This window comes from Balaenoptera borealis, assembly GCF_965194805.1.
Source record: "Balaenoptera borealis genome assembly, chromosome: 1".
NCBI lineage: Eukaryota > Metazoa > Chordata > Mammalia > Artiodactyla > Balaenopteridae > Balaenoptera > Balaenoptera borealis.
In genome coordinates, this window is record NC_138860.1 from 113,301,520 (window position 1) to 113,322,229 (window position 20,710).

Genomic DNA, 20,710 nt, shown 5'->3' on the forward strand with positions numbered 1-20,710 from the left:
CCTGAAAGTTCGGACAAGATTTTTAAGTTGTGCGTAAACATCTCCTAATGTAATCTGAAGAGGCCCCAAAAGTCCAGGCAATCTGAAAATAAAAAATTATATTTCCTTTAAAATATAATTATATAGATACATTTCTGGGGGTCTTGACTAAGTCTGGATTTTCCATAGGGAATCACTGAGGTGGAGACAATTAAGCGAGGTTATAACTGGTAAGAAGTCATAAAGAAATATTTCAAAATAACTCCACACTCTATTTTGTAGCCTATGCTACAGAAAGAGGCACTGAAATGCAAAAATATCATTTTGGCTGCCATCTATATTCTTGTCTCTAGTATTTCTTACCTTTTTACTTTCAAATATTAAATAAATGGAAAGAACACAGGCCAGAAGAACTGCCCTCCAAATGGTCCAATATGGGAGTGTGGCATATTTCTTATTGCATCCTTATGGTAAGAGTAAACATTGGTACATTTCTAGAGAGCAATTTGACAATATATACTAATATTTTAAATGTGGACACTCTTTGACCCAATAGTTTTACTATGAAAAAATTTATCCTAAAGAAATAATCAAACATAAAAAAGATGGTTATTGGAGAAATATTTTTAGTAGTGAAAAACTGGTAACAAATGTCCATCAATAGGTGGTTAAATAAATTATGATATAACCATATAATAATAAAATCTTTAAAATAATATAAATCTATCTTTTTTAATGTAGAAAAGATATTCATGATAAATGTTAAGTGAAAAATGCATATGTAGTATTGTTCCATTTTTATAAAAACATACATGTTATAATGCAATTGCATATCACACATAGTATATATCAAACATATGTCATTCTCTCTAGGTTTAGACTATACCAGAGGGAACCAAAAGGGAATGAATATACACACACCATCTATACCACATATATGTCAGGGATAAACATCAAAATATTAATAGTTACTGTTGAGTGGTGGGATTACAGGTGATTTTCACTTCCTTATTTATATCACTTTCTACAGCCTAAATCTTCTGGAATGAACATGTATTACTTTTTAAAAAAACTTATTATAAAAGTTTAAAACACGTTTCAAAATGGAGACAGTAACAATAATAACCCCATATTTCTAGTCCCAGATTCAACCTCCCTGTATTTTGTTAAATTTGCTTCATTTTTCCTTCCTTCTTTTTTTTGCAATATCTTAAAGTAAATCCCTGACATCATGTCATTTGACCCCTAAATTATTCCTTATTTATCTCTAAATACAAGTGCATTTTCGTATATAATCATAATAAAACCATCACACCTAACCAAATTAACAATAATTCCTTAATATCATCTAATACTCAGTGCATATTTCATGTTCTTTGATTCTCTAAAAGTTTTTTGTACAGTTGGTGCTACTTTTACAATGAGAAAAAACTCAACTGCTTTCATAAACAACCAACCAAAAAAATCCCTATGTCACTATAATTATTTTGTTTTCAGTGTTCTTTGTGCTTCTTCTTAAATTATTCCACCACTTCTCAAATTTAGTTCTTGCCCTAAAATCGATAACTTGGTTTTCTAGCAGGGTTCCTTTTGGTATCTTCTGTGGTAGCCAAAACCCATAAGGAACAGAATTCCTTCAAAGACATGCCTATGTGGTCTTAAATTTAAAACTGGGTACTTTCATTAGATAAAAAGTCTAGAAAACTATTTCCACATAAATCCCTACCTACTAATTACATGCCAGTATAGCTAATCTATCCCAACTTTCAAAACCTATGTAACTAAAATCAAGGACTGATATTTTCTTATCCTATGAATCAGACAGATGGTGACTTACACTGTTGTCTAAAATAATATTTAACTGAAACAAATGTATAAGTATAAAGAGCAGGTAAAAGACAAAACAGATTTATTATATATGAAGAGTCTAACACATAACAGGCACTCAATAAATATTAATTTAAACACTTATTTAACATGTAAAATTTAGAGAAGTAAGCTGTTCAAAATACTATGGCTTCTAGAAAATAGGCTTTTCTTATTTTTGAACTACTACAAAATTAGACCTCTCCACATGCACAGGACCTTAAATAATGACTGAAAACACCTTTCTGTCTTTTCTGCTGAAGAAAAAAAATGCTGGTTGAAAAGTTGAAGACAGCCGTCACACCTCTGAAAAAAAGGTTTTCAAGCTCCTTTTGAAAGAGAAACCAAGATTGCAATTTTCAAATGTCATTTATCACTGGGCTAATTACAAGAACAACAACTTCCACTACGGGAAGCTTAAAACTAAAGTGCAAAACTCAAGTTGCTGAGTGTGAAATGGTTCTATGAATATGTATACAGAATAAGTCAATAAACCGTTAAACCTTTATAAAATCTTATTTACACGTGAAACTGACGTGACACATTTACCACAAATCAGTATTTAAATGGGTCTAGCTCTGATATTTTTTCCCAGACTTCACTAGATTATTAAATGGGAGTGAGGTAGTTTGGTTTTCTACTCCCATAATTTCAACCTTCCTCTTTATTACGTGTCTCTATGTCTTCTACACAAAACAATTTCAATATTCTTTGGTAGGACATCTTAAAAATCTAAATTTCTCAGGGGACGAAATCCATGTAAACTTTACACATTATTCTTCTGTTCAAAATTCAAGGATTACACCAATAAGTTATGAACCCACAAATACCAAATTAATTTTTAAATATTATAAACATGGAATGATAATTACATACTTACACTTTACTCAATTTTTCAAGTACGATGCGTTTTCTAATCTGGTTCTGAGAACTTGAATCTATCAGTGGAAAGGTGGGATCATGCTGAATCACATTTTCAAACAAAGCAAAATAAAATCATAAATTTACATTCTTTCTTTGATAAGAACAACAAACATTAAAACACAAAAAGTTTATACCTGTGGTATGGTAGAATAAAAATCAGACTTCAGAATTAGAATATTTAAATTTGAGTATCGGCTCAGTCAGTAGGCTGGTATGAACTTGCTTGAGTCATCTGCCCTCTTTTGAGAGCATTTTCTCATCTGTATAATAGGGATACTAATACCTTCTTTATTAAATGAGAAAATGTATATAAAAAGACTTTGTAAAATGCTAAATGCTATATAAATGTAGGAGATTAAAGGACTAAAATTATCAAATACTATAAATGTATTATGGGAAATTCCACTTCTAGAAATGGCAAACAAGATAATTCAAACCACTTCTTCTGCTGACAAAAACTGAAAAAACTGGGAAAAAACCCACGATTGTTTGAAAGCATCAGAGTGCTAATAAGGTAGTAAAGAATTATGGTCTGAGATTCTGGAGAAAGTAATTCCAGAGAAGGCACTGACTAATTTCAGAAGAGGCAATTTAGATAATGAGAACCTGAGCATCAGAGTTCAGGGCATGCCAAGAAGGAAGAGGTAGTGTCAACCTACCCCAAACTTGAGACCAGGACTTAGAAGGACCATACTCCAGGAGTTAAGAATGAAGAGGAAACAAACTGGCTCTTGCAGGGACTGAAGCCCAGCTTCAAATCACCTTAATCACTGATTGGATTAAAGTGATTTGGGGGGACTTCCCTGGTGGTCCAGTGGGTAAGACTCTGCACTCCCAATGAAGGGGGCCCGGGTTCAATTCCTGGTCAGGGAACTAGACCAGCAAATCATCTGCCAGAAGCAAACACAGATCTGTTCTAGAGGAAGATAACATCAGCCTGGGTTTCAAGTTGTCTCTAATTTTTATTATGCAATGTTTGCCACATAATAAAACAATAAGAAAACAAGACAATATGATCAAAATCTGAAACATTAGCTCATAGAAATCAACCCCTAGGAAATCCATGTAATGAAGTTATCAACCTTATTTAGAATAACTATGCTGAATATATTCAAAGAAAAATAACAAGATGGAAGATTTTAGCAGAGAACTGGAAGCTATATAAAAAAACCAAACAAAACTCCTAGTAACTGAAAAATACAGTACTTAAAAGAACTCAATGGATAGATTTAATAACATAGTAGAAAAGACTGAACAGAGAATACTGATTTGGAAAATATCCAGAATGAAGCACAGACACACACCCCTCTCCTCCCACCCCCCAGCTTGGGGTAATGCAAAGCACAAGAGAATATAAAAAACAGAAGATACAGTGAAAAAGACTAACGTATCTGCAATTGGAGTACCAGGTAGAGAGGAAAGGGAGAATGGGACAGAAGCAATACCTGAAGAGATAATAACTGAGAATATTCCAAAACTGATAAAAAAAAAAATCAAGTCACAGATTTAAGTATACAACAGCCAAAAGAATAAATACAAATATAATCACACCTAGGCAAAGCATTCTAAAATTGATGGTAACCAAAGACAAAAAAAAAAAAAAAATCTTAAAAGTAGCTAAAGGAAGAAACAGTATTTTCAAATAAGAGAAATAAATGGAAGCCAAAAGACAATGAATATGTATTTTCAACGGGCTGCAAGAAAATAACTAGTAATTTAGAATTAATTTAGAATTCAATGTCCAGGAAAACATCTTTCAAAAGTGAAAGTAAAATAAAGAATGTCCTGACAAAACTGAGAAGATTCATCATTAGCAAACTGGCACTAATGGAAATAAAGGATAGTCTTCAGGCCCAAGGTGAACGATCCCAGATGAAAGAATGGAGATGCAGGAAGGCATGAAGAACAGTAAAAGAGTAATTAATTGGATAAATCCAACTTAATACTGACCATAAACAATCTTGTAGGATTTAAAAATACAGAGAAAATAAAAGTACACAACAACAGAGCACGTTAAGTCAAGATGGGGTAAATGGAATTAAAGTTTCTAAGGTACTAATTGTCCAGGAAGCAATAAAAGTATTAACTTATATTAGATTTTAATAAGACACAGATTCCGTTTTTAATCTTTAGGGAAACCAATTAATGATCAGTAAAAGAATGTATAAAAACTAGCTAACAGAGGGCAAAAAATGGAATATGATATCTGATTCAAAGAAAGCAAGAAAGGAGAGAAGAACACAGAACAGGTGGGACATGCAGAAAGCAACAAGTGAGATGCTAGATTTAAACCCAAATATATCAATTATGACACTAAATGTAAATGGACTAAATTCTCCACATAAAGGACAAAGATTGTCAACCTAGATTTTAAAAAAAAAGATAGACCTTGAAAATACTAATAAAAGAATGCAAGTGTCAGGAAAGTAGATCTTGTAAAGCCAAAAATAAATAAATAAATAAATAAATAAATAAATAAATAAATAAATAAATAAATAAATAAATAAATAAAATCAATGGAGAGCAAAGTCATTCCGTATGCTAAGAGGTTAGATTTACCAGGAAGACATAACAATCTCACATTTGCACCCAAGATTATGGTCTCAAAATATTAAAAGTAAAATTCACAAAACTAAAAGGAAAAATAATCAATTTATAATTATGCTGAGAGATTTTAACTCACCTTGCCCATCTCTCTCAGTAACTTAAGGAATGAGCAAACAAACAAAACAGAAAAGAAAGAAGGAAAAAAGAAAGAAAGAGAAGAAAAGAAAAGAAAAAGAAAAATCAACAGTGCTTTAACGTGCACACATTTCCCCAGAGAGAAACAATGAAATCTGACCAATACTCCTCACCATAAACAAAAATCAATTCCAGATGAATTACAGATCTAAATGTTAAAGGAAAAACAAAGCTTCTAGAAGATGAAATAACCTGGGCTAAGTAAAGGTTTCTTAAAGAAGTCACTAAAGGGAACCATTAGTAAACTGGACTCAAGACACCATTAATGAGAGTGAAAAGGCAAGTCTCAGAGTGGAAGATATTTGTAATACACAAAAATGGGCTTGAATCCTGAATACATAAAGAATTCCTGATATTCCAATAGATAAATGGAAAAAAAGACTTGAACAGGCACTTCACAAAAGAGACTATCCAAATGGTTCATAAGCAGGTGAAACAGTGCTCAACTCATTAATCATCAGAGAAATGTATTATAACCTAAAATCAGTACCATCGGAATAGTGAAAATAACAATATCAAGTATTGGTGAGAATGTGGAGTCATGTAAACTCTCATACAGTGATAGTAGAATATAAAATGGCAGAACCATTTTGGAAAACTGTTTGGCATTATCTAGTAGAGTTGCATATATGTATACACTCTGACCCAGAAATTCTAGTCCTAGGTACATACCCATCGGAAATGCATACACATTAAAAGAGAGACATATACAAGAAAAGTTCATAACAGCATAGTTCATAATAGCCCCAAACTGGAAACAGCCTAAATGCTTATTAACATTAATAAATTGTGGTATATTTATATAATGGAATATTATGCAGCAATGAAAGAATAAACTACAAGTATCTGCAACACAAATGACTCACGAACATAATGCTGCACAAAATAAATTGGATACCAAAGAACATACACTGAGTGAATCCATTTACATTCAGTTCAAAATTGGGAAAATTAATCTATGCTATTGTAGTCATTAATTTGGGAAAGAGGTAATGATTTGGAGGAGACATAGTGGGGCTTCTGGTTTACTCAAATTTCTTGGCCTGGGTAGTGATTACACTGGTGTGTTCACTTGTGATAACGCAATGAGCTGTACACTTACTATCTGAGTTACACTTCAATGAAAAAGTGTTTTTTTTCTAATATATATTAAAAAAAAATGTTTTTAACATCTTTATTGGAGTATAATTGCTTTACAATGTTGTGTTAGTTTCTGCAATGAAAAAGTTTTAGCAACAGAGAAGCAGTCAAATTTCAGGGATTACTTTTTCCTTCTTAAGGCTTATTAGCATAAAAACAATAAAACAAGTGATATACTAAAGTTATGCAGCTTAGTGACAGAGATCAATGTTTCTCCAGGCTTCATATAAAGTTATGGATGCTGTCTAATAACCCAGTTGAAGTGATTTCAAATACAGTGTTGGGCTAGGTAACATTCTGTAGAAATATAAGAAATTTCTAAAGTTTTACTGTATTTCCACTTTCACACTCTTTAAATCTCCAAATGTGTTCTTAAATTTAGAGCCATATTTACTCAGAAAACAAACTCCTATGGTAAAAACAAGGTTATCACCTATTCCTCTTCATGCCAAATGACTTCCTTTCCCAAACTACACATCAACCAAAAATGGGTAATGGAAATATTGAAAGAACCTCATTAAATCTCAGCAGCATAACATCAGTTTCTACATATAACTATTTACATATAACTGAGTACCAATTATATGTCAGGCACTGGGATAAATGCTTTATACGCATTATCTTTAAAACATAAAAATTGAGTAAGGGAAGCCATTTATAATCCCATTTACAGATAAGCAATCAGACTCAAGAGACTCAAGTTTTCATACAGCTAGTAAATGACAGAGCAGATAATCAAATCTACGTTACCTGAATGTGCTCTTTCCATTTTCTCCTATGTCCACTATTTCCCCAGTAAGTCTCCTTTGCTAAATAATTTTCACTCATAATATTTTAAGTGAGCATGCTTGCCAAATATTATCCAGACAAATATTTTACTATTCAATTAGTAAGTCTACTCCACTGCATATAGTCCCATTGGAAATAAAACACAAAGATACACACCCTCTGTAGAAATCTGAAAGCATACATACCAACGAAGAAAAAACAAGCCTTTTCAGAGAGTCTAGATATTATATGAAGAATCAGGTTTTAAAGAAAACTTTGTCCCACAATTGTAGGCTATTTCTACATTAGAGAAAAATGTTAAATATTGATGAAAATTTCCTGGGGCAAACTTTAACTTATTTGGAAAATAATAATGTCAATACTGGAGATGGCATTTTAAACCAAAAGACTGGAAGACTAAAGAAGTCTTCTGAAAATTAAAAAAATTATTCCTTCAGTACTTTTCTTCCTGCTCCAAGATTTACTATGGTGAGTGTTCCACGTTAGCAGTATGGAAAAATCATTATCATTAAGACACATACCTCTTCCGAGTCTTGTGATTTGGTGGTTTCTTCATTCAAAACATATCGTCCTCTATAAAACTCCCTGATCCTTAGATTTAATGTTTCAGTTTCTTTTTTCAAGTTCTCATAACTTGGCAGTGGTTTAATGGCTGTATCTGAGGCTCTAAACGGTAAAGACTCATCCAAGCTGTTCTGAGATTCCTGCAAGGCAGGGGAATGACTGTCTGGGTCACAGTTCACATCATCTTCATCAAGTTCTTCTTCCTTAACCAGAGGGGCTGAAGAGAGTTTCAGACATACAGAAGCATAATTCTGGCCATACAAAAACCTCAAAGTTTCTTCTGTCTTCCACTCAATCAAAGTCTCCTTCAGCGCTTTAAGTAAGTTTGCCTTTGCAACTTCAGGGCACACCTGCACTGAACTAGAAGCTGACCTAGAAACTTGGTTCGATTTGGCAAATTTCCTCTTAAAATGCTCAGCACTTTTCTTACTTATGCCTACAAGAGTTATTTTTGAACTATTGTATTTATTTTCAGAAATTTTTAAAGCTTCTAATTTTTCTTGCGGAGACCTATTTGAAGAAATCTGAGTATTTACATTCTGTAAAGGAAGTTCACAAGCAGCAGCTTTCTCCTCACTATCTAATCTGCAATTGCCTAACTGCTCAGTGACATCTATTACTGTCTGTTCTTTGCTTTCATGTTTGGAGTTAACCTTTTGACCAGCTTTCTTCTTCATTATGCTTTTTTTGTGCAGCTGTGGCCTTATACCCGTTGCATTTGGTCTGTTTCCTTGTAGAATGGAGGAAACAAAGTCTTGCTCATTATCACTGCTACTATCACTATGAGTGCCAGAAGAACTAGATTCATCATGCTTCTCAAAATGGCCAGGACTGTCAACATCTGATGTTTTAATGGCCTTACTGCATAACTGTATTTCTTCTCCAGAACAACCACTGTTGAGGGAAGGAAACAAAACAACTGTAACAGAAAAGCAACATGTCCCACAGTATTTATACTTTGTAACTTTCAAGGTAGAAACTTTTATTCCCTAGGCAAGGCCTTATTTATAGGCTTATATTTACCTAGGCCTATATATACACACACATACACATTTCAGAAGAAAGTTATAATTCTATAATTTCTCTACATCTTATTTATTTGATATAATTCTCTTTCCATCTTCTTCCCTTGTATTTTCTCTCCAATTATTTTAAAAGTGTTATGAGTATAGCAAAAAAAAAAAAACACAACAAAAAAAACCAAAAACCAAACCATATACACACAAAAACAAAAACCCCACAAACAAACATTTGATAATTCCATCCTACTGAATTATTTTGATTTTTGCTTGCTCCATTTCTGTAACTGCTTTATATATCTTTTTTTTAAAAAGGATTCTTTTGAAAACTTCATTATTGGTTTCTCAAAAAAAAAATGAGAGGAACTGTCTAGATTTTGAAACATAAAAATAAAAAGAGACGTTTAAGCATTTTCCAATTCTGGTTGATAGTTATGCAGAAAATTCCATTGAATGAAAAATTCAAGAAAGTCATAGCAGGAAATAAAGTTGGCAAGTCAACATTTATCAATGAAAGATACTTATACTTGAAAATCCCAGAGTTAAATCACAATGATAATAATAAGACAACAGTTTTCCCTTTGACTATGTTCCTTTAATTTTCAGATTAGGTTTATAAAAGATTAAAAAATATGAAAGAGCAGAGGCAAAGAGAGCTTTGTCTATACAAACTTGAGATAAATAAGGATAGGAGAGCAATTACCCTTAAGCAAATGCACATATAATAACTTTAAAAGATCAGGATGGCAAGGATTCTAGGTCAAGAAGCACTTGGAGGGTGGTGAAAGGGTATATGGGAACTCTCTACTTCTCACACAATTTTTCTGTAAACCTAAAACTGCTCCCCGCAAAAGCCTATTACAATTTTTAAAAATAAAATGAAATAAAATAATTCAGCAATAAACAAAAAAGCATGCTTCGGGGAAGTGTAAAAGAAGAAGAAAAACACTTGAAAATAAGGTTGTAGATGGGAATGGAGAAAAAAAATAAGTTCATTCAGTATTTTATAACATTTTTTAGTTAGAGTCTAGCCTACATAGCCACAGTCTCTTGTATCTGAAGTAAGTACAATTTCAAAAAACTTAGAACAACTCAATTTTCATGCATACTTTCTCTTGGAATTGTATGGTAATTATATTTTTCTATACTATTTTGAAGCTGTAAGTTAAAGATTTATAGCAAATAATAAATATCTCTCACTTGTGCTCAATTCCATCTAACTAAGGTAGTGACTAATAACTAGGAAAATTTATTCTGGAAGATAAAAGGATATGTTTTGAGAGATGATCATGGTTGGGGCAAGCAATACCATGAGGAAAGTTTAGAAAAAAAAAATCACAACTTGGAATTTCTATTACTGCTTTAGACACTCTTTCAAATAATTAAATAACTGATATATTAATGTTTTGAAATTCTGTAAAACTATAAAAACCTTTCAACAAATGTAACCGGCACAATCTAGTTGACAAAGAAGCACAATATCTCAGATGGAAGCTGTGTTTGTGTCATATTTCAACAGGTTCAATTAGACCTCCTTGGTAGGAACAGCTGTACAGTAAATCATACAGATCAAACACATCATCTTACCATCACAAAAGAAAAAAAAGCTGTACAAGGCAAATATTTCTTTTTGTGGGCTAAATGGGCACTTACATAATGCATCAGCACAGGAAGTCCAAGAGTTCATATCACCTGGTTTACTCTTAATGCTTCTATTAACAAGAATACATAGAAGGTAAGTGATACTGATTCAACCATACCTTTGTCCTTCCTGTAGCAGCTGAAAATCAGGAGGTCTGTGACAAAAACACAGAAGTAAAAAATTGAAAGCAATTGATATGTCAAACACTTTCAAGTGTTTATTATAACCACTTTGGATAGAAAATATAATTAAAAGGAAATAGTTCATATAAAGATTTTTTAAAGAAAAACATTAAACTACAACATATTATAAAACTCATCCACAAGAAATACGAATTAATCTTTCTAATCCAAAATTTACTTACATTTCAGGACTAAGTTCAACTTCCACTAGCCCAATTAGGTTTTCCTTGACTAACCTGCTAAAGTAAATCTCTCCCTTCTCTAAATTCCAGAGTCATCATTGTCTGTAGAGTTAATACACATTAATCATGTGCTCTTCTATGACCTAACACAGAAATTTTATCTAAATGTCTTACTTTTCGTATGTTTAAGTCTAGTTTCTTAACTAGACTACAAGCTTGTTGAGGTCAGAGATTATTTTATTCAATATTATAATTCTCCTGTATTTCCTTTATATGGTCAATAAGACTTTTTGCCCTAATTTTGAGAAAGCAGTTGTATTGTAGCATGGATGTGAGGTATGTAGGTCAGGTGATTTAACTCTAGGAACAATTTTGCTATGCAATGCTAGAAATCACATATGGCTGGGCATTAAAAAGGGGGAGGAAAAAGCTCTTAAAAAGCCAAATACAAAGAGGAACAAATATAATAGCAAATGAATCCAAGAGGACAGGAAAACTCTGTAAAGTGCTTCTGAAGTACTCAGAAAAAGTGGCTTCTAAAGACTACAAAACATGTTAAATAAAAGTAAATATTCAAAGAACTAAATAAATGGATCAATATTCTATGTGCACTGATAGAAAGATTCAATATTGTCAAGAGGTTAGTTCTTCTCAAATTGATCTGTGATTCAATGCACTCCCAATCAAAATCCCAGCAAATTATTTTATGGATATTGACAAATTCATTCTAAAGTTTTTATGGAGAGGCAAAGATCCAAAATAGAAAACATAATATTGAAGGAGAAGGACAAAGTTGGAGAATTGACACTACCTGACTTTAAGACTTACTATAAAGCTACAGTAATCAAGACAGTGCAGTGTGGCACTGGTGAAAGAAGAGACAAAAAAGATCATTGGAACAAAATAGAGAGACCAGAATAGACCCACAGGAATACAGTCATGATCTCTGACAAAAGAACAAAGGCAACACAATGGAGAAAATATAGTCTTTTCCACAAGTGATGTTCCACATGCAAAAAAATTAATCTAGACACAGACCTTACACTCTTCACAAAAATTAACTCAAAATGGATCACAGACTTAAAAAGTAAAATGCAAAACTATAAAGCTCCTAGAAGAGGGACTACCCTGGTGGTCCAGTGGTTAGGACTCCATGCTTCCATTGCAGCACTGCAGGGGACCCAGGTTTGATCCCTGGTTGGGGAACTAAGACCCTGCGTGCTGCTTGGTGTGGCCAATAAATAAATAAATAAATAAAATTTAAAAACATCAACAACAAAACACAACAACAAAACTCCTAGAAGATAATACAGGAGAAAACCTTGATGACTTTTTAGATACACACCAAAGGCATGATCCATGAAAAAAGAATTGATAAGTCAGACTTCATTAAAATTAAAAGTTTCTGTTCTGTGAAAAATACTGTCAACAGAATAAAAAGATAAGACACAGACTAGGAGAAAACATTTGCAAAACACATATCTGATAGAGGACTGTTATCGAAAATATCAAAGCACACTTAAAACTCAACAGTAAGAAAACAAGCAACTCAATTAAAAAGTGGGCCCAAGGCCTTAACAGATACCTCACCAAAGAAGATAAACAGATGGTAAATAAGCATATGAAAAGATGCTCTACAACAGCAGTCCCCAACCTTTTTGGCACCAGCGACTGGTTTCACGGAAGTTAATTTTTCCACGGACCAGGATGGGGGGATGGTTTCGGGATGGCTCAAACGCATTACATTTATTGTGCACTTTATTTCTATTATTATTACATTGTAATATATAATAAAATACAACTCACCATAATGCAGAATCAGTGGGAGCCCTGAGCTTGTTTTCACTTGCCACTCACTGATAGGGTTTTTTGTTTTTGTTTTTGTTTTTTTACTGATAGGGTTTTGATGAGTCTGCAAGCAACTGATTTATTATGGTCTCTGTGCAGTCAAACCTCTCAACTAATGATAACCTGTATTTGCAGCCACTCCCCAGCACTAGCATCACCACCTCAGCTCCACCTCAGATCATCAGGCATTAGATTCTTATAAGGAGCACGTAACCTAGATCCCTTGCGTGTGTAGTTCACAGTAGGGTTCAAGCTCCTATGAGAACCTAATGCCGCTGCTGATCTGACAGGAGGCAGAGCTCAGGCGGTAATGTGAGCAATGAGGAGCGGCTGTAAATACAGACGAAGCTTCGCTCGCTCGCCCACCCGCTGCTCACCTCCTGCTGTGCAGCCCAGTTCCTAACAGGCCACCGACCAGTATTGGTCTGTGGTCCGGGGGTTGGGGACCCCTGCTCTACATAAGTCATCAGGGAAATGCAAATTAATACAACAAGATACCACTATACATTTATTAGAATAACCAAAATCCAGAACACTGACAAGATCAAAGGGTCTGAATGTTTGTGTCCCTTCACCCCCAAATCATATGTTAAATCCTAATCCAGGGCTTCCCTGGTGGTGCAGTGGTTAAGGATCCACCTGCCAATGCAGGGGACACAGGTTCGAGCCCTGGTCTGGGAAGATTCCACATGCCGTGGAGCAACGAAGCCCATGCGCCACAACTACTGAGCCTGCGCTCTAGAGCCGGTGAGCCACAACTACTGAGCCTGTGTGCCACAACTACTGAAGCCTGTGCGCCTAGAGCCCGTGCTCTGCAACAAGAGAAGCCACTGCAACGAGAAGTCTGAGCACCGCAATGAAGAGCAGCTCCCACTCACCACAACTAGAGAAAGCCGCGCGCAGCAACGAAGACCCAACGCAGCCATAAAAAAAAAAAAAAAAAAAAAAAAAATCCTAACCCAATGTGATACTATTAGGAGATGGGGCCTTTGGGAGGTGATTAGGTCATGAGGGCAAATATTTCCTGAATGGGATTAGTGTCTTTATAAGAGAGGCCAGAGAGATCCCTTCCCATTCTACCATGTGAGGACATAACCAGAAGTCTTCAACCCAGAAGAGGTGCTCACCCAACCATACTGGCACCCTGACCTCAGATTTAAAACCTCTATAGCTGTGAGAAGAAATTCCTCTTGTTTTTAAGCTACCCAATCCATGCTATTTTGTTATAGCAGCCTGAACAGACTAAGACATGCACAAAAGACCTCACCAAAGAAGATATACAGCTGGCAAACAAGCATATGAAAAGATGCTCCACCTCATATATCATCAGAGAAATGCATATTAAAATAATAATGAGATATTACTACACACCTATTAGAACAGCCAAAATCCAGAGCACTGACACCATCAAATGTTGGTGAGGATGTGAAGCAACAGAAACTCTCACTCACTGCTGGTGGGAATGCAAAATGGTACAATCACTTTGGAAGACATCTTAGAGACGTCTTACAAAACTAAACATACTCTAACCATACAATCCAGAAATCATACGCCTTGGTATTTAACCAAAGGAATTGAAAACATGTCTATACAAAAAACTGTATGCTATGTTTACAGCAGCTCTATTCATATTTGCCAAAACTTGGAAGCAACCAAGATGTTCTTCACTAAGTAAAGGGATAAATACTATGGTACATTCAGACAATGAAATATTATTCAGTGCTAAAAAGCAATGAGATAGCAAGCTATGAAAAGACAGGGAGAAACTTAAATGCTTTTTACTAAGTGACAGAATCCAGTTTGAAAAGCCTACATACTATAGGACTCCAACTATATGACATTCTGGAAAAGGTAAAACTATGGTGACAGTAAAAAGATAAGGGGTTACAGAGGTTTGGGGGTAGGAGACGAATAGATGGAGCACAGAGGATTCTTAGGGCTATAAAACTACTCTGTATGACACTGTAATGGTAGATTCAAGTCATTACACATTTGTCCAAACCCAAAAGTGTACAACACTAAGAGTGAACCCTAATGTAAACCATGGATGTGGGTGGTAATGATGTGTCAATGCAGGCTCATCAATGGTAAGAAATGTACCATTTTGATGGGGGATGCTGATAATGGGGGAGGTTATGCATGTGTGTGGGCAGGGGGTTTATGGGAAATCTCTGAACCTTCCTCTCCATTTTGCTGTGAACCCAAAATTGCTCAAAAAACAAAGTCAATTGGGACTTCCCTGGTGGTGCAGTGGTTAAGACTCTGAGCTCCCAATGCAGAGGGCCTGGGTTTGATCCCTGGTCAGGGAACTAGATCCCACATGCGTGTCACAACTGAGAGTTCCCATGCTGCAACTAAGGCACCGGCGAGCCGCAACTAAGGCACTGGCGAGCCACAACTAAGGAGCCGGTGAGCTGCAACTAAAGAGCATGTGAGCGCAACTAAGGAGCCTGTGAGCGCAACTAAGGAGCCGGTGAGCTGCAACTAAGGAGCCCGCCTGCCGCAACTAAGACCCAGTGCAACCAAATAAATTAATTTAAAAAAATAATAAAAGTAAAAAACAAAGTCAATTAATAGAAAAAAATACAAGAAAATAGGTGTGCACTAAAGAGAAGCTAAGGCACTGAACATAAATCCCATTTAAAGGGCAAAATAGGGCTGTAATGAAGGTCATATTGCAAAAACCTTTGATTAAAAAAAGTCAAGTTACAAACATTAAATGCTGGAGAGGGTGTGGAGAAAAGGGACCCTCCTGCACTGTTGGTGGGAATGTAAATTGATACAGCCACTATGGAGAACAGTATGGAGGTTCCTTAAAAAACTAAAAATAGAACTACCATATGACCCAGCAATCCCACTACTATGCATATACCCAGAGAAAACCATAATTCAAAAAGATACATGCATCCCAATGTTCAATGCAGCACTACTTACAATAGCCAGGACATGGAAGCAACCTAAATGTCCATCAACAGAGGAATGGATAAAGAAGATGTGGTATATATATACAATGGAATACTACTCAGCCATTAAGGAACGAAACTGTGTCATTTGCAGAGATGTGGATGGACCTAGAGACCATCATACAGAGTAAGTCAGAAAGATAAAAACAAATATCGTATATTAATGCATATACGTGGAATCTAGGAAAATGGTATAGATGATCTTATTTGCAAAGCAGAAATAGAGACACAGACGTAGAGAACAAACATATGGACACCAAGGGGGGAGAAGGGGTGGGATGATTTGGGAGATTGGGATTTATATACATACACTACTATGTATAAAACAGATAACTAATGAGAACCTATGCACAGAGAACTCTACTCAGTGCTCTGTGGTGACCTAAATGGGAAGGAAATCCAAAAGAGAAGGGATATATGTATACATATAGCTGATTCACTTTGCTGTGCAGCAGAAATACAATATTGTAAAGCAACTATACTCCAATAAAAATTAATTAAAAAAAAAGTCAAGCTAAATGGATAGATGGAACTAGAAGTCATTTGAGTTATTACATTTAAAGGTTACCAATCAAAAATATCAGTTCCAAGTATTTTTCTATACAATTAAACATCACAGCATCAATCATATAACTACTGCCTAGATAATCCATTCATCTTTTGTTCAGTCGCAAGCATACAAGGCACTGCAGGGAATGGATTTGTTGCCAATCCTCTCCTTAGCTATGGGAGGCATTGCTAACTGATCAAGGCATTCTTTCCCATTAAACATCTAAGTACCACACATCAGGAGGCGTACATCCCTGCTCTAGAGATTTCCCTGCAGTTCAGGAATTCCCCCAAGACCAATAATAACAAATTTAGAAGAAAAAGACAAAACAAGGCAGTAGGCAGTAAGTTCCCTGACAGTAAAAATTTAATCTATTTTTTCTTCTTCCTTAGTCCTTCAGCCAATCGAGGTGTGTCCTTTCCCAATCATCCAAATTACCCTGTTTACCCTCCTTCTTCCCACTCACGAAAATTCTAGTCACAGAAGCTACCTTGGTTTGGTGTTACTCAAAGAAAACAAATGACACTGCTTGGATGGTGACTAGCCTTGACTACTCCAGGGGATATTTATAACTCCCATTAAGAGCTTTTTTAGCATACTAAATAATATGCTAACGTTTACAACAGAGTGTTTTACTGCCTGTTGACTACTTCCTCCCACTTCCATTTGTAGTTCTCTCACTCTTCCTATCCCACTTCCCCGCCCAAGTCTTCCTGGCTAAAGTTATCAAGGTTCAGTACCATGCAGCTGTCTGGTATTTTGTCCTACACCAGGATCTGAGTATCACTGTAGGGAAAAAAAAATATGTGTAGACACAGTGATTCTCAATTGGATTCTTACACTAACTAAATGGCTAACCTGCAAATGCAGGGTATATTCCATCATTCAACAAATTCCTTCAAAAATAAAATTCTGAACTATTATATGTATGGACTATGTTGGGTATGTTAAGTAATACAAATAATAGGTTCCTATTTTTAAGGACATTACAATTTAGTAGGAGGAAAGCATGTGTTCCAAGAGACTTATAAATAATAATCCTCATAAGAATGATATAGCTACTACTACCATCCCACATTACAGATAAAAAGACCGAGTACTGAAAGACTGACTAATGTGCCGAAAGTCACACAGCTAGTAAGTGGTAAAGCCAGGAATCCCAGCCAGCCAGAATGGCTCATAAGAACTATACTCTTGTATCATATAATTCATGAGAGAGAGATGAGCTGCTCCAGAAAATTAGAGAAGAAAGAAAAACTTCTGGCTGAGCCAATGAAGAAAAGCTTCAGATTCAGCTGGGCCTATAAAGATCAATATAGTTTGTATATAGAGGCATTTGAGGCTAATCCTATGGATTTTACTGTGAGGTTTTACTCCACAAACCTCTCTCCCTTTTTTCTCTTTCCTTTCAGTAAACTACCATGCTTAAACTTAGCCCATCTCTTAAACAAACAAAAACACAAAACAACCCTGTCCTTGAGCCATACAATCCCTCCCCCTTTCATCGTCAGACTTCTTTAAAGAAGTCTGCACTCATCATTTCCAATTCCGTATCTCCTCTTCAGTCGTCAACCCTCTGCCTCCTGGAATCTGTATGCATTACTCTACTGAAATGGCTCTTGCTAAGATCACCAATTACCATAGGACTGCTAAATCTAAAGGATATTTTTCAGGATTTTTTTTTTCCTTTTTAAAGTACAGGAAAAAGAATTAGAATGAAAGGAGAGTTTGAAAGAGTAAGAAAATAGGAATAAACCATAAAGCAAGGCCTTGGTGAGAGGAGAACAGAATCGGTAACACAGAGGTACTATATTAGCAACGAGGAGGCAGAGAAATGAGAGAGCATATGAAGAAAATAATGTTGAAGGAGCTTCTGGTGGATGCCCTCAATCATTTCAGTTAAGTAGTAGGTTATATCTACTATGAGTTGGGGGTGGGGTTCAAAGTTTAAGGAGAGGAGAAAAGGTCTGAATGTATCAGAGTCATTAAGAAACAAAGAATAAACACGTGAAGACACTGTTGAGACTAGACAGAATGAACTGGAACAGGGTCACAGGAATGCAAAGAGTGCAGGCTTTGGTGCCAGACAAATCTGCGTTTAAATCCCAAATCTATATATATAAGCTAAGTGTTCTTGAGAGAGTCACTAAACCTCTCTAAGCCTCAGTTTCACCATCCATAAAATGGGTAATGGTACTTCCCCAAGGATGTTGTGAGGATTGAATTAAATGAGACAGCATATCGAAAGTGCTAATGATCTTATTTGAGAACTTTACCCAATAATCTTCAGCAACAGAAAAGAAGGATGACTGAAGCTTGGGAAGGGTGGACATGGTAGAAGTTAAGGGAGAAAGAATCTGGGATCGTTTGAGAGGATGATATTACAACTGCTGACAGTGGAACTCAAGAAAACGAATTTAATGAGGGTCTGCCAACCTAGAAGAATAGAGCTGAGGTAGAGACAGGAGGTCACAACGAGGTCACAAAGCACACTCAGGAGTGACAGATGTTGATGAGATAGAGGTTGTGGTCAGAGACGGGAAGCTCTTATTTGAAGATCTTGGAGGCAGAATGGTTCCAAATAAGAATGAGGTCCAAGCATGGCTGAATCAAGGGGTAATAAAAATGTAAACATTATTCTAAATCATGAATACAATTTAAGTAGTTTTATGAGAAATCTCCAGCAATACAACTTGATAGTTTTTTAGAAAAACACTAAGAATTAAAAGAAAATTCAATCTGTAATGAAGGGGAAAATTAGCATATATTGATTGCTTATTATATGGTAAGTGAATTTTTTTTTAAATTGTGGTAAAATATACATTACATAAAATTGACATTTAAACCATTTTTAGTTACAGTTCAGTGGTTATCAAGTACATTCACACTGTTGTGCAACTATCACCATCTCCAGGACCTTTTCATCTTCCCACACTTTCTGCTACATGGTTATATATATTATTTCATTTAATCTTCACATAACTAACAACTTTATTTTTATAGATGAGGAAACTGAAGCTCTGAGGGGTTAACTGAGTTCCTAAGATCACTACACGTATCGAGTAGTAAATCTAGGATTTGAATTTAGGTCTTTCAAAGTCTAAGTTCTCTCTTTCTAACATGATGCCTCTAATTAAAGCCAGAAAAAGGAACCCCAAAAGTTGTGAGGATACCATCTTTACTTATCCCCTCCCAAAGGAATTCAATATACTTTACTATTTTCCTCTCCTTTGTTTCAGTTTTCTGACTTCACATAAAGAAAACTACGTTGAACATTGTTTCTAGATGCTTTATGAGTGCCTTTAATACTGTCTGATTCCTAATCTATAAAAGGGAGAATGGCACCTGACACTAAGATAAACCAAAATTGAGTTTAATGAGGTACTGGACAAAAGGTTCAATATAAAATTCAGTTTGTTTTTGCTATGAGCTGTTTTAGAAACAAGGCACCAAGTTACATTGCTCTTTCTTTTCTATCCTTTTTTAGATGAAATTCAAAAGCTTTTTCTTTGCTAAAAGTACCATTTCTCGTCAATCTAAGTATCTTCCATTCCTTTCAAAGTTTACGTGTCCTGAGACATTTAATTCAGATAAGCTCAATTTAAAAAATAAGTAACTATCTTAGTTAAAGAATACCTTCAAGCTCGTTCTTCATAAACATTTTCACATTATTTTCACTAAAGTACAAATTAGATGATTAACTGTAACTTTAGCAAAGTACATCTAAAACTAGAAATAGCACGCCAAAAGACCTTGGTGTGTGTGTATCACTTAGAATATGTGTACTATATATAAACCAACAGAAGCAGCAGGCTACAATTTCCCCCTGTGGTGGGAATTTTTCAAATACAATATGAAACATGTTAAAACCTGTTTCAGAAAGTTTTTATTCTGTCTACCAAGCAACACTATTCAGGAAGAGGTTATAGAAGTTGTTCTGCAGAGGTTTTTGGCTTCCGCACCTCTGAGATTATACTGTTTATTGCTAAGAAGCATGTGTGAAAATCCCCTACTCTGGGCCACATGATGGCGCTTTTAGCACTGTCAGCATTAACCATTCACCCCAATTTCATCTTCTAAATCAAAATTTGATTCTAAACATTTGTCCTTCCTTCTCAGCTTTAACTCCTGATTTTTTAATGTTACAATTCAAGAAATTTCCCTCCTTCAAAGACTTGTCAGAGCCTACAGTCAACCAAACAGGATTTATAAATGTAACTATATGACTACCTAAACGAGCATACTGTCTCAGAGGAACAAAACTGTATGTGGTCTGTTTCTGGTCACCAAGTGGGTGAAAAATTTCTAACTCACAACATG

The 20,710-nt window shown here is 35.1% G+C and overlaps 1 protein-coding gene and 1 long non-coding RNA gene across 8 annotated transcripts in view; one reads left to right on the plus strand and one right to left on the minus strand.

Moving 5' to 3' along the window:
* LOC309626369 overlaps window positions 1-20,710 on the plus strand; it is a 135,142-nt gene that overhangs the window by 104,062 nt on the left and 10,370 nt on the right. The window lies entirely within an intron of this gene.
* RPAP2 (RNA polymerase II associated protein 2) overlaps window positions 1-20,710 on the minus strand; it is a gene marked incomplete at its 5' end in the record, with an annotated part of 89,729 nt that overhangs the window by 50,656 nt on the left and 18,363 nt on the right. For all 7 annotated transcript variants that reach the window (XR_014242375.1, XR_014242376.1, XM_082384356.1 and 4 more), the window contains 4 exons: window positions 2-82; window positions 2,726-2,808; window positions 7,962-8,898; window positions 10,784-10,819. Coding sequence is in view for 5 of the 7 variants with exons in the window: in XM_082384356.1 (XP_082240482.1) it covers window positions 2-82; window positions 2,726-2,808; window positions 7,962-8,898; window positions 10,784-10,819 (1,137 nt within the window). The remainder of the gene's footprint in view (window position 1; window positions 83-2,725; window positions 2,809-7,961; window positions 8,899-10,783; window positions 10,820-20,710) is intronic.